This window comes from Leptonychotes weddellii, unplaced genomic scaffold, assembly GCF_054177405.1.
Source record: "Leptonychotes weddellii isolate Sample4059 unplaced genomic scaffold, ASM5417740v2 HiC_scaffold_4446, whole genome shotgun sequence".
Lineage (NCBI taxonomy): Eukaryota > Metazoa > Chordata > Mammalia > Carnivora > Phocidae > Leptonychotes > Leptonychotes weddellii.
In genome coordinates this window covers 1-11,734 of record NW_028011282.1, presented here as the reverse complement: position 1 = coordinate 11,734, position 11,734 = coordinate 1, and the positions used below count along the sequence as shown (strand labels likewise).

Sequence of the window (11,734 nt, the reverse complement as noted above, 5' to 3'; positions counted from 1 at the left end):
TCATCACGGGCTGCGACTCGGGCTTCGGGAACCTGCTGGCCAGGCAGCTGGACCTGCGAGGCTTGAGGGTGCTGGCCGCGTGTCTGACGGAGGAGGGGGCCCAGCAGCTGAGAGGCCAGACGTCAGACAGGCTGGAGACGGTGATCCTGGACGTCACCAAGACAGAGAGCATCTCTGCGGCCGCCCAGTGGGTGAAGGAGCGTGTGGGGGACAGAGGTAAGGAGAAGTAGTTTCTCCTTTCATTCATTCAACTGCATGGGCATGAAGTTGTTAAAGTTTTCTCTCTATATGTAAACTCTCAAAAGCAGGGCCTAAAAGGCTGTCTTTTTCACTTGAAGGATAGTCCTGATCCTTGGTGGTGTTTCATTTCCTTAACAAGGTTTACCTTGAAGAATGAGCCAAATAGATTTGAAGCTATTATCCCACTTTTGCCAGTGGAGTATTTATAACCATAGTTCTCTTATGCTTAAAGAATTTTCAAGGTATTCTTTTTTTTTCTTTTAAAGATTTTGTTTATTTGACAGAGAGGGACACAGCGAGAGAGGGAACACAAGCAGGGGGAGTGGGAGAGGGAGAAGCAGGCTCCTTGCTGAGCACAGAGCCCGATGCCGGGTTCCATCCCAGGACCCTGGGATCATGACCTGGAGCTAAAGGCAGACGCTTAACAACTGAGCCACCCAGGGGCCCCGAATTTTCATCGTATTTTTAAGAAACTGATTCTTCTCCCCTTGGCTACCATTTAAAAGTCATTCCTGGGCACCTGTGTGGCTCCGTTGGTTAAGCGTCTGCCTTCGGCTCAGGTCATGATCCCAGGGTCCTGGGATCAAGTCCCATGTCTGGTTCCTTGCCTGGCGGGGGAGCCTGCTTCTCCCTCTGCCTTCCGCTCCCCCCTGCTTATGTGCTCTCTCTCTCATTCTCTGACAAATAAATAAATAAAATCTTTAAAAAAAATAAAGTTACATTTAGCATACATATTTCATATTATATGTCTTATAATTCTAATATCTAATGTCTTTGTGAGTCTTTTTCTGCTATTGATTCTGCTGGTTCTTGAGTTTGGTGTTTTGTTTCCTTCTGTATTCTGATTTATGACAGTGAACTGCCTTGACCACCTTGAACTTAATTCTTGGCTTGAGAGTTTTGGACCATCCAGATAGTGGGAATTTGGCCGCAAACTCTCATGAGGGATGGCTTGTGGTTATGATTCCTCAGGGTTGATAGGGTTGATTCTTGCTGCTTCTCCACAACACCAAAGTTCAAGGTGGACAGTTTTACTCTCAGTCCTTTGGAAGGACTTTCTATCTTACCCTTGTACTGAGAGCATAGCCATTAAAGATCCCAGTTTAATGAAAAAAGTATTTTTTTTATTAGAATCCCTACCTTAGGTGGGCCCTGGACTTCATATCTTATTATGAATTTTTTTGAGGCTATAAATACTGAAATTCAAGTTCACACTGGTTGGCAAATTCCCTCAAATCAAAAACTGGCATCAGTGTTCTCTTTACTGTCTCTGGATTCCTGCCTTAGTTTTTGCCCTGACCTTTCTATACTTTCTTGTTAACTGATACATATAAGAACATTAAAAAAATATATTTTGTCTAACATTTTTAGTTGTCAGCAGGAAGATGGATTAAGGTAAATGGTCTGTCTGTGTTGTCTGAAACCAAACTTCTGCTTTGACTTTGTTTTAGGACTCTGGGGCCTGGTCAACAATGCAGGCATTTTTCACCCACATTGCTACAGTGAGTGGCTGAAGATGGAGGACTATATGGATGTCCTCAAAGTGAACCTCATTGGTTTGATTGAGTTGACCTTGAGCATGCTTCCCTTGGTGAGGAGAGCACGGGGGAGGATTGTTAATGTCTCCAGCATTCTGGGAAGAATTGCTTTCTTTGGAGGAGTCTACTGTAGCTCCAAGTATGGAGTAGAAGCCTTTTCAGATATTCTGAGGTAATGCTCTTAAGTTAAAACAAAAGCAACAAATATGTCTTACGCACTGTGCTCATTGCTTTCGCCTACATTATCTTATTTCATTACTCCAAAAATCTTGATTTGTAAATATTATTACTAGTCTGTTTTATATAGGAAACTGAGGCTCAGATTTAAGTCTCTTTCCCAAAGTTCACCTGCCAGCACCCGGATTTGGCTGAACTGTGTTTTGACCCTAGGTCTTTGTGTCCTGCCACCACATCACACTTTTCATTCTCAAGATTTATCCTTGATAAAATTTCATTTCTTGGGGCACGTGGATGCCTCAGATGGTTAAGCGTCTGCCTTCGGCTCAGGTCGTGATCCCAGAGTCCTGGGCTCCCTGCTCGGCGGGGAGTCTGCTTCTCCCTATCCCTCTGCCGCTCCCCCTGCTTGTGTGCTCTTTCTGTCAAATAAATAAAATCTTTAAAAAAAAATTTCAGGGCGCCTGGGTGGCTCAGTTGGTTAAGCGGCTGCCTTTGGCTCAGGTCATGATCCTGGAGTCCCTGGATCGAGTCCTGCATCGGGCTCCCTGCTCGGCAGGGAGTCTGCTTCTCCCTCTGACCCTCCCCCCTCTCATGTGCTCTCTCTCTCTCTCTCAAATAAATAAATAAATAAAATCTTTAAAAAAAAAATTTCATTTCTGAAGAGAAGATGACTGTCTTCTTTCCTCCTTACAGTGAGCCTGTCCTTGTCTCTCCATGGTGACACTCTTTCTCTCTGGGCGCTCATCTGCTTTACTCTGTATATCTTTTCTTTCTTTCTTTTTTTTTTTAAGATTTTATTTATTTGACAGAGAGAGACAGAGCGAGAGAGGGAACACAAGCAGGGGGAGTGGGAGAGGGAGAAGCAGGCTTTCCCCGGAGCAGGGAGCCCAATGCGGGGCTTGATCCCAGGACCCTGGGATCATGACCTGAGCCGAAGACAGATGCTTAACTACTGAGCCACCCAAGCGCCCCACTACCTCCTGGCTTTTTTTCATGCACTGTTTCAGCTTTGTGTAGCTCTATCCGCTGCTTCCTTTTTATATTTACCTTTACCTTTTCCTTCCTAAGAGGGAGGACTCTGTTAGCTGTGTTTATTTTGTGTGTGTGTCAGGAGACCTGTTCTGTGACATTTTCGTGCACTTATTATGTGCCAGGTACTGTTGCGAGTATTTTACATCTCACAATTTTCATAGCAACCCAATGAGGAAGGTATTATTTTTATCCTTATTGTATGTGTGAGGAAACTGGGGTGCAGAGGTTAGTAAGTCACCATGGTCACAACACAGGTAATAACAGGCAGAGCTGCTCTCTAGTCCTAAGCAGGGCTCTCCTCCCACCAGGTACCCTCCCTGGTCCAGTTAGCTGGGGACATGATGGGGTAGTCACATGGCACAAAATATTGCTACAAGACTCCCTGTTTAGCAGGAACAGACTTTAGGGCAGTTTCACACTTGGGAATGAGCTGTGAATATTTTAGGCACTGTGTATTAGCTTCCTATGGCTGCTGTAGTTTTTCTTTTTTAAGATTTTATCTTTTTAAGTAATCTCCACACCCAACGTGGGGCTCGAACTCACAATGCCAAGATCAAGAGTCGCATGCTCTGTCGACTGAGCCAGCCAGGCGTCCCATGGCTGCTATAATTTACAGTGTCTGAAAACAACACATATTTATTCCCTCACAGCTCTGGAGGCCAAAGCCTGAAATCTGTGTTATTGGGCCAAAATCAAATTGTTGACAGGGCCAGGTTCCTTCTGAAGGCTCTAGGGGAGAATCTGTTCTGTGCCTCTTCCAGCTTCTGGGGGCTGTCAGCATTCCTTGGCTTGTGGCTACATCACTCCAATCTCTGCCCCCAAGTTCATATTGCTTTCTTTTCCTCTATGGGTCTTCAAATTTGCCTCTGTCTCTCTTATAAAGACAGTTGTGATTGCTGGTGCGGGTGGGTGGCTCAGTCGGTTGAGTGTCTGCCTTTGGCTCAGGTCATGATCCCAGGGTCCTGGGATCAAGCCCTGCATTGGGCTTCCTGCTCGGCAGGGAGTCTGCTTCTCCCTCTCCTCCTTGCTTGTGCTCTCTCTCACTATCTCTGTCTCTCTCTCTCTCAAATAAATAAAATCTTAAAAAAAAAAGATAGCTGTGATTGCACACCCAAATTATCTAGCATAATCTCCCTGTCTCAAGATCCTTAATTTAATCACAACTGCAAAGTGTCACATAGGGTGACATTTATAGGTTCCAGGGATTAGGACCTGGTATCTTTGGGGGCCATTATATAGCCTACCACGTGCCATGACTAGTAGATGTCTCTTATAATATGCATATTGTATTATCTGCCTAGGAAGGGAATAGGGAAATAATTGAGGAAGTCATATGAGTTGTCACCATGTGGCAGGCACCTTGCTTGGCTTCCAGCCTAACTGACCTTCTGTCTGCCTCCACGGGGCTGCTGCCTATTGATTTACCACCACTCACGACTGGTGACTCAGACCCCTTGACTCATTCTCAGACCAGGAGCAAAGAATGTCCTTCCAATGTTCAAATCACAGATTCCTTTAGAAAATTTTCATGTGCTTTAATTGTGCTAAGGCTGAACAGGGAAAGGAAGTTCTGTCCCACTTATGAGCTGGAGTTTTAAAGGGAATGCAGGCGTCTTGGTGTGATGGGAATCACCGTGAGGAAGCTACAAGGGGAAGTGGAATTTTAGGGCAGAGGCACCACTGGCTTGCACAGCCCTCTCTCTTCTCCAGCACATACGGGCACCTGGAGAGTCTCTGAGGCTCTACCATAGAAGGTTTTAGATTTTGCTTTGATAAGGGAGGCTTTTCCTTTAGAAAAGTGGTTTTTGGGCGCCTGGGTGGCTCAGTTGGTTAAGCGACTGCCTTCGGCTCAGGTCATGATCCTGGAGTCCTGGGATCGAGTCCCGCATCGGGCTCCCTGCTCAGCAGGGAGTCTGCTTCTCTCTCTCCTGCTCCCCCCTCTTGTGCTCTTTCTCTCATTCACTCTCTCTCTCAAATAAATAAATAAAATCTTAAAAAAAAAAAAAAAAAAAAGAAAAGTGGTTTTTAACCTCTAGGATGCGTCAGAGCCAGCTGGATGGGTTATTCACGCAGATTGTCGGGTCTCACCCCCCAGTTTGACTTAATAAATCTGGACTACAGTCCAATAATTTGTATTTCTAACAGGCTCCCAGATGCTGATGTTGCCATTTATCTGGGGACCACACTTTGAGAACCACTTGCCGCTTTAGAGGGTCATGATGCTTTGTGTTTTACCTTCTTCTGGACCATTATTTCAAACATTTGTCCTTGACATCAGCTTGGGCTTCACCTTCTCCAGTGAGGCCACTTCAACCTCTAGATTAGGGAACACCCCTCATCACTGTCCTCTAAACACCTGGAGTATACCTCTCCTGTGGGACACAACGCCATCTTATTTCACTTGGTGAAGGCAGCACTTAGCACAGTGCCTGGTACATACCCAGCCCCTGAGAAGGATTTTGGAACTGTTTGTTGAACTAACCTGAATGTTCTAGAATGACCAATGACTTGTAATTTTCATGCCCACATCATATTCCATTAATGGTCTCTTGTAGTCTTTGAATACATGGTAATTCTTCAGAGGCCCATGCTCTTGCAGGTCCAGTTCCCCCTACCTGGTATTTTGCTCTTCCCCTTTCTTCACTCAGAAATTTCCTCTTTATCCTTCAAGCCTCAGCTGAAACATTCTCTCCTCATTGAAGCCTTCCCTGACTCCCTCAGAAAATCTATCTGCCTCCTCCTCTCTACATATGTAGCCCCTTGAATACCTCTCCTTTATAATTCTTCTGAGTTGTGTTACAATTATTTGCTTACTTGTCGGATTCATCCACTGTGAACGTTTTGAGGCTAACAACTGAGCCTTAATTTTCTGAGATGTGCATGTAAGAAGCTTAGCACAGTAGCTGCCATAAAAATGCTAACTTTCTTTATTCTTCCTTGTATTCTGCATGGCTCCACTGTCTAACACATGGTAGGGACTTAATAACTATGAAAAGTGTGGATGTAGAATTGACTGGTTATGGTAGTTTGTATAATCCTGTCCCAATTGTTGGACCTAGGGATATTAAAAATTTTTTTTTCTTTTCCTCTCCATTTCTTTATCCTTTAAAATATTCAGTAGAGATGTTTTTATACACTTGTTTTGTTTTCCTTCCTGAGAACATTGAAATTGTGTCTTCCAAAAAAAAAAAAAAAAAAAAGAAAAGAAATTGTGTCTTCCAAGCAAAAGAGTTAACTCAAGGGTTTTTATTTTCAGGCGTGAGCTTCAACATTTTGGGGTGAAAATCAGCATAGTTGAACCTGGCTACTTCAGAACCGGAATGACAGAACCACAGCAGTGCTTAGAGAAACTAAAGCAAGCCTGGGAAGAAGTCCCTGTGCATATCAAGGAAGCCTATGGACAGAAGTTTTTTGACACCCGTGAGCTTTTCTTTGGATAGGATAATGGCTAACCTTGCCTGAGAAGGGGAAAAGAGGGTTGGTGAAGAATGATGAGCAGGTCCTCTGAGAGCAAAGCTCCTTAAACAAAGCCTTCCCAGGACAGGAGGGGTTTGGGAAGGGCCCAGTGCCCTCATGGTTGGCTTGGTGATGGCTGTCATGGCTGAGGAAGAGGTTATATGGACAGCCTGGGGCCAAGGCCACATGAGCACTAGGGAGGTATTACATGGTTAGAGGCCCAGAACCTCTGCGTGTGCCCCTCTGTAGTTTGGCGGGGCTGGTGTGGGAGGCCTGCACAACTGAAGTACAGCCTTCAGTATTGTCTACCCTTTTGGTAACAGAGGGCCCAGGCACAAACTCCATGTCTTACTGTGGGAGGAGGGAGGGCGTGTGTGGGCAGGGGGAAGTGGGTGAGGACCAGCTTTGCAGCGCTTTATTGGCTGTCCCCAGAGACTGGACCCCATGTGCAGCCCTCAGGAGCTTCATGGGAGAGAGATGGTTCAATTTCTTTCTTTTTTTTCTTATTTTTTTTAATTAACGATTTTTATTTACTTATTTGACAGAGAGAGACACAGTGAGAGAGGGAACACAAGCAGGGGGAGTGGGAGAGGGAGAAGCAGGCTTCCCGCGGAGCAGGGAGCCCGATGCGGGGCTCGATCCCAGGACCCTGGGATCATGACCTGAGCCGAAGGCAGATGCCCAATGACTGAGCCACCCAGGCGCCCCTAGATGGTTCAATTTCTTGTAAGAATGGCATTCTTATGACCTGGAAGAGGAGGCAGTTTGGGGGTGGAGGCAAAGCAGCCTTCTTCATAGAAGTAAGTCATGCACGTTGGTGTGAGGTTCCATCTTCCTGGGGGCAGTGATGCTTTTTCTTCACACAAAGGAGTCAGTAGCTTGCCAAGGCCAAAGGGAGCAGCTCTCCTTTCACAAAGGGACCCTGTGATGGGTGGGTGGCAGCGGCTCTGTCACTGGCTTTGAGTGATAACTATAGTCCCGAGAAAGAAAGGTAGACGGAAGTGCAGACAGAAGACTCCCAACCTACAGCACCGTCTTCTGGGTGCATCAGGCCTAAGAGGGTCACCGATAGCAGAGGGGAGAAAAACCGGATCAAGAAAAAGCTAGCACAAAACGGTGCCTGAGCCTCTCAGAACTCATAGCAAGCCAGGGAACTACAGTTCCCAACATGCCAGAGGGCCAGCCATAGTTGTAAACTCTTTCCCTTCTAAGGTTTTAAACTGGGTATTAGGGAATTTTTCCCCCTTCTGGATACATATAGTTTGACAATAGAAATTAAGAGGGAAATAGAATTTATTGTAGTGACTATACATCAAAGTATATATAGATATAAAAGGATATATATAGGACGCCTGGGTGGCTCAGTTGGTTAAGCAACTGCCTTCGGCTCAGGTCATGATCCTGGAGTCCCTGGATCGAGTCCCGCATCGGGCTCCCTGCTCGGCAGGGAGTCTGCTTCTCCCTCTGACCCTCCCCACTCTCATGCTCTCTCTCTCTCAAATAAATAAATAAAAATATTTTTAAAAAAAAGGATATATATATTTCATGATTTAAAAGGAGTTGAGGGGCACCTGGGTGGCTCATTGGTTAAGCGTTTGCCTTTAGCTCAAGTCATGATCCCAGAGGTCTGGGATCAAGTCCCATATTGGGCTCCTTGCTCAGTGGGGAGCTTGCTTCTACCTCAGCCTGCTCTGCCTGCCACTCCCCTTGCTTGTGCTCATGCTCTCTCGCTCTCTCTCTGACAAATAAATAAAATCTTAAAAAAAAAAAATTAAGGGAGTTGAAATTATTCATAGAGTTATTATCAATATAAAGTTGTTAATAAGGTATTTATTATTATTTTTCTTAGTAGTCTTTGAGAATTGGTGTGTATTTTACACTTACAGCATATCTAAACTTGGATGCTAAATTTTCCTAGGAAATACTTCATCTGTAGATTAAGAAAATTTAGAGTTGCCACTAGCATTACTTATAAGAATAAAAAATACCTTATATTGATAATAAATACTGAAATGATAGTATTTGGATATGTAGGATTAAATAACTGTATTATTAAAATTAATTAATTTCACCTGTTTCCTTTTTTTAAGTGGCAGCTAGAAAATTTAAGATTATATATGTAGCTCTCATTATATTTCTATTGGATAGCACTGTAAATTATTTTCATCCATGGACAACTCCAAAAATACTAAAACGTTTTCCAGTAATGGATTTGAGTTTTAAAACTAAGATTAATTAAAATTTAAAAATTCAGTTTTTAGTCATACTAGCTAAATTTTAAGAGTTCAACAGCTACATTTGGCTGGTGGCTGTCACTGGGAAGCATAGATCTGATCAGCCTAATCCTTGTAGAAATTAAATGTAGTTAGACTTCTGTGACTGGGTATAACAGGATCTTTTTTTTTAAGATTGATTGATTGATTGATTGATTGATTTGACAGACAGAGAGACAGTGAGAGAGGGAACACAAGCAGGAGGAGTGGTAGAGGGAGAAGCAGGCTCTCCACCGAGCAGGGAGCCTGATGTGGGGCTCGATCCCAGGACCCTGGGATCATGACTTGAGCCGAAGGCAGACGCTTAATGACTGAGCCACCCAGGCACCCTGGTATAACAGGATCTTAATATTAAAATACAAGGAATAATATTGGGGCACCTGGGTGGCTTAGTCAGTTAAGCATCTGCCTTGGCTCAGCTCATGATCCCGTGGTCCTGGGATCGAGCCCCACATCGGGCTCCCTGCTCAGGGGGATGTCTGCTTCTCATTCTCTGAGCCCGCTTCTCCCTCTCGCTCTGCCTCTCCCACTGCTCATGCTCGCTCTCTCTCGGTCAAACAAATAAATAAAATCTTTAAAAAAAATACACGGAATAAGATTGCTGACCACCCTTTCTCTTTTTGTATACAGATTACGATGGTGTCAAACAAGGGCTGTTGAAATGTAGCACAAACCTGAACCTGGTCACTGACTGCATGGAACATGCTTTGACATCTGTGCATCCCCGCACTCGATATTCAGCTGGCTGGGACTCTCTGTTTTTCTTCATTCCTCTATCTTATTTACCCACATCTCTGTCAGACTACATATTGACTAGATCTTGGCCCAAACCAGCCCAGGCAGTCTAAAGAAAACTGGTATGATGGCTCTTGAAATGAAGAAGACAGAAGCCTGAAACTGATAATTAGTGTCTCAGTAATCCTTATTAGGAACTAACAAGTTTATATTCCAGATATCCAAAGCTTATTCCTTGAGGTGTTGAATTTTTACTATTTTAAGCATTTTTGATGAGAATATTTCCAAAATACATCATTCTTTGCCTATGAAACAGAGTAGACTGAAAACAGTTCAGCTTGTTTGGATATTATTTCCTTATGTAAATGAATAGTTCTGTGCTATGATACACTCTTGCTCGAGGACTATTGAGAAATAAAGGGCCTGTGTATCCTTATTTGTACTATGGTACTTTTCTTTTTGGTACTGTGGTACTTTTAGTAAATATTTCATTTTGCTTTCTTCTCTCTGTCAGCTATTTTTGACAATGTTTCTTCCTTGTTTAAAAATAAATGATTTTTAATTTTGTAAATTAAAATAATATACACACATATAGTTAAATGTTCAGTTAATACTCAAAAGCTTAAAAATAAAAAACAGCAGTTCCCCACCCTTCATTGCTGCTCCTCAGAGGTAAATGCTTTCAACTTTTAGCTATTGCTTCCAATATTAACCTCTGTATTTCTAAATAATATAGTGTTATTTCTTAATTTATTAAGTTTAGACATTCTCAGTTGATTTCCCATTAAGAAAAATCCTGTTGAGGGGCACCTGGGTGGCTCAGTCGTTAAGTGTCTGCCTTTGGCTCAGGTCATGATCCCAGGGTCCTGGGATCGAGCCCCGCATCGGGCTCCCTGCCCCGTGGGAAGCCTGCTTCCCCCTCTCCCACTCCCCCTGCTTGTGTTCCCTCTCTCACTGTGTCTTTCTCTGTCAAATAAATAAATAAAATCTTTAAAAAAAAATCCTGTTGATTTTCCTATTAGTTTATTTATACCACTTTCCTGACCATTTCCTGTATCCCCATATTTTTTTTCTTCATCTGTATCCCCATATTTTTAATAAAATCTTATTTTTAGTAATTAATAGTGTTTGCATGGTTAAGTGTGTGAATATTGCTTACTGTTCAGTCAAGTATTTTTCCTTTATAGTACCATTTTTTTTCTTAGTTAATTATTGCTTGCTTTTTTACTTGCACTGTTTTTAATTTAATATTTTTGGTTCTCTCAGATGGCAGAACACTATCAGTAGTAGTTTTCGATAGTTAAACAGGTTATCCATTCCATTTCAACTGGTCCAATTCAAGATCACACTTTGATTTAGTTGTTATGTCCCTGTACTCTCATTTAATCTATAATAGTTTCTTAACTTCAAAAAAAAATCTTTTATGATACTGACATTTTTGAAGAGTACTAGTTATTTTGTAAAGCATCCTCACATTTGTATAGTCTGTCCTCATGATCAGATCCAGTTTTTGCATTTTGGCAGAAATGCCACAGAAGTAATATTGTCCCTCTCAGTGCATCATATCAGTGGACATAGATGTCAGTTTATCTCATTATTGGTGATGTTGTTAAGTTTGAACCTTTGGTTAAAATAGAATCTGCCAAGGGGCACCTGGGTGGTTCAGTCGATTAAGTGTCTTCTTTCTGCTCAGGTCATGATCCCAGCATCCTGAGATTGAGTCCCACAATGGACTCTGCTCAGCGGGGAGTCTGCTTCTCCCTCTTCCCCTGCTCATGCTCTCTCTCTCTCTCTCTCTCATTTGCTCACTCTCTCAAATAAGATCTTTAAAAAAAATAGAGTCTGCCAAGTTTCTCCACTGTAAAGTTAATTTTTTTCTTTTGTAACTAATAAATAATTTGTGAGGACATTTTGAAATTATATAAATGTCCTGTTCCTCATCAAACTTTTACCTACTAATTTTAGAATTATTAATGATTCTTTTTTAAATCAGTTATTACTGTGATGATTATGACTGGTGATTTTTAACTCCCTCATTGCACTTATATTTACAAGCTGAAATTTTCATCTCCTTTATTTTTTTATTTTTTAAAGATTTTATTTATTTATTTGAGAGAGAGGATGAGAGGAGAGAGAGAGCACATGAGAGGGGGGAGGGTCAGAGGGAGAAGCAGACTCCCTGCTGAGCAGGGAGCCCGATGCGGGACTCGATCCCGGGACTCCAGGATCATGACCTGAGCCGAAGGCAGTCGCTTAACCAACTGAGCCACCCAGGTGCCCCTC

General features: G+C 43.0%; 1 protein-coding gene across 1 annotated transcript; it reads left to right on the top strand.

Annotated features, from left to right (window-relative positions):
- Window positions 1–5: 5 nt before the first annotated feature.
- LOC102743313 (17-beta-hydroxysteroid dehydrogenase type 6) lies at window positions 6–10,569 on the top strand (the record flags this gene model as incomplete). The annotated part of the gene is made up of 4 exons (XM_081810935.1): window positions 6–216; window positions 1,692–1,950; window positions 6,244–6,407; window positions 9,347–10,569. Coding segments are annotated over 4 exons (852 nt in total), but the record flags the coding sequence as incomplete, so codon positions are not given.
- Between the last annotated feature and the right edge of the window lie 1,165 nt (window positions 10,570–11,734).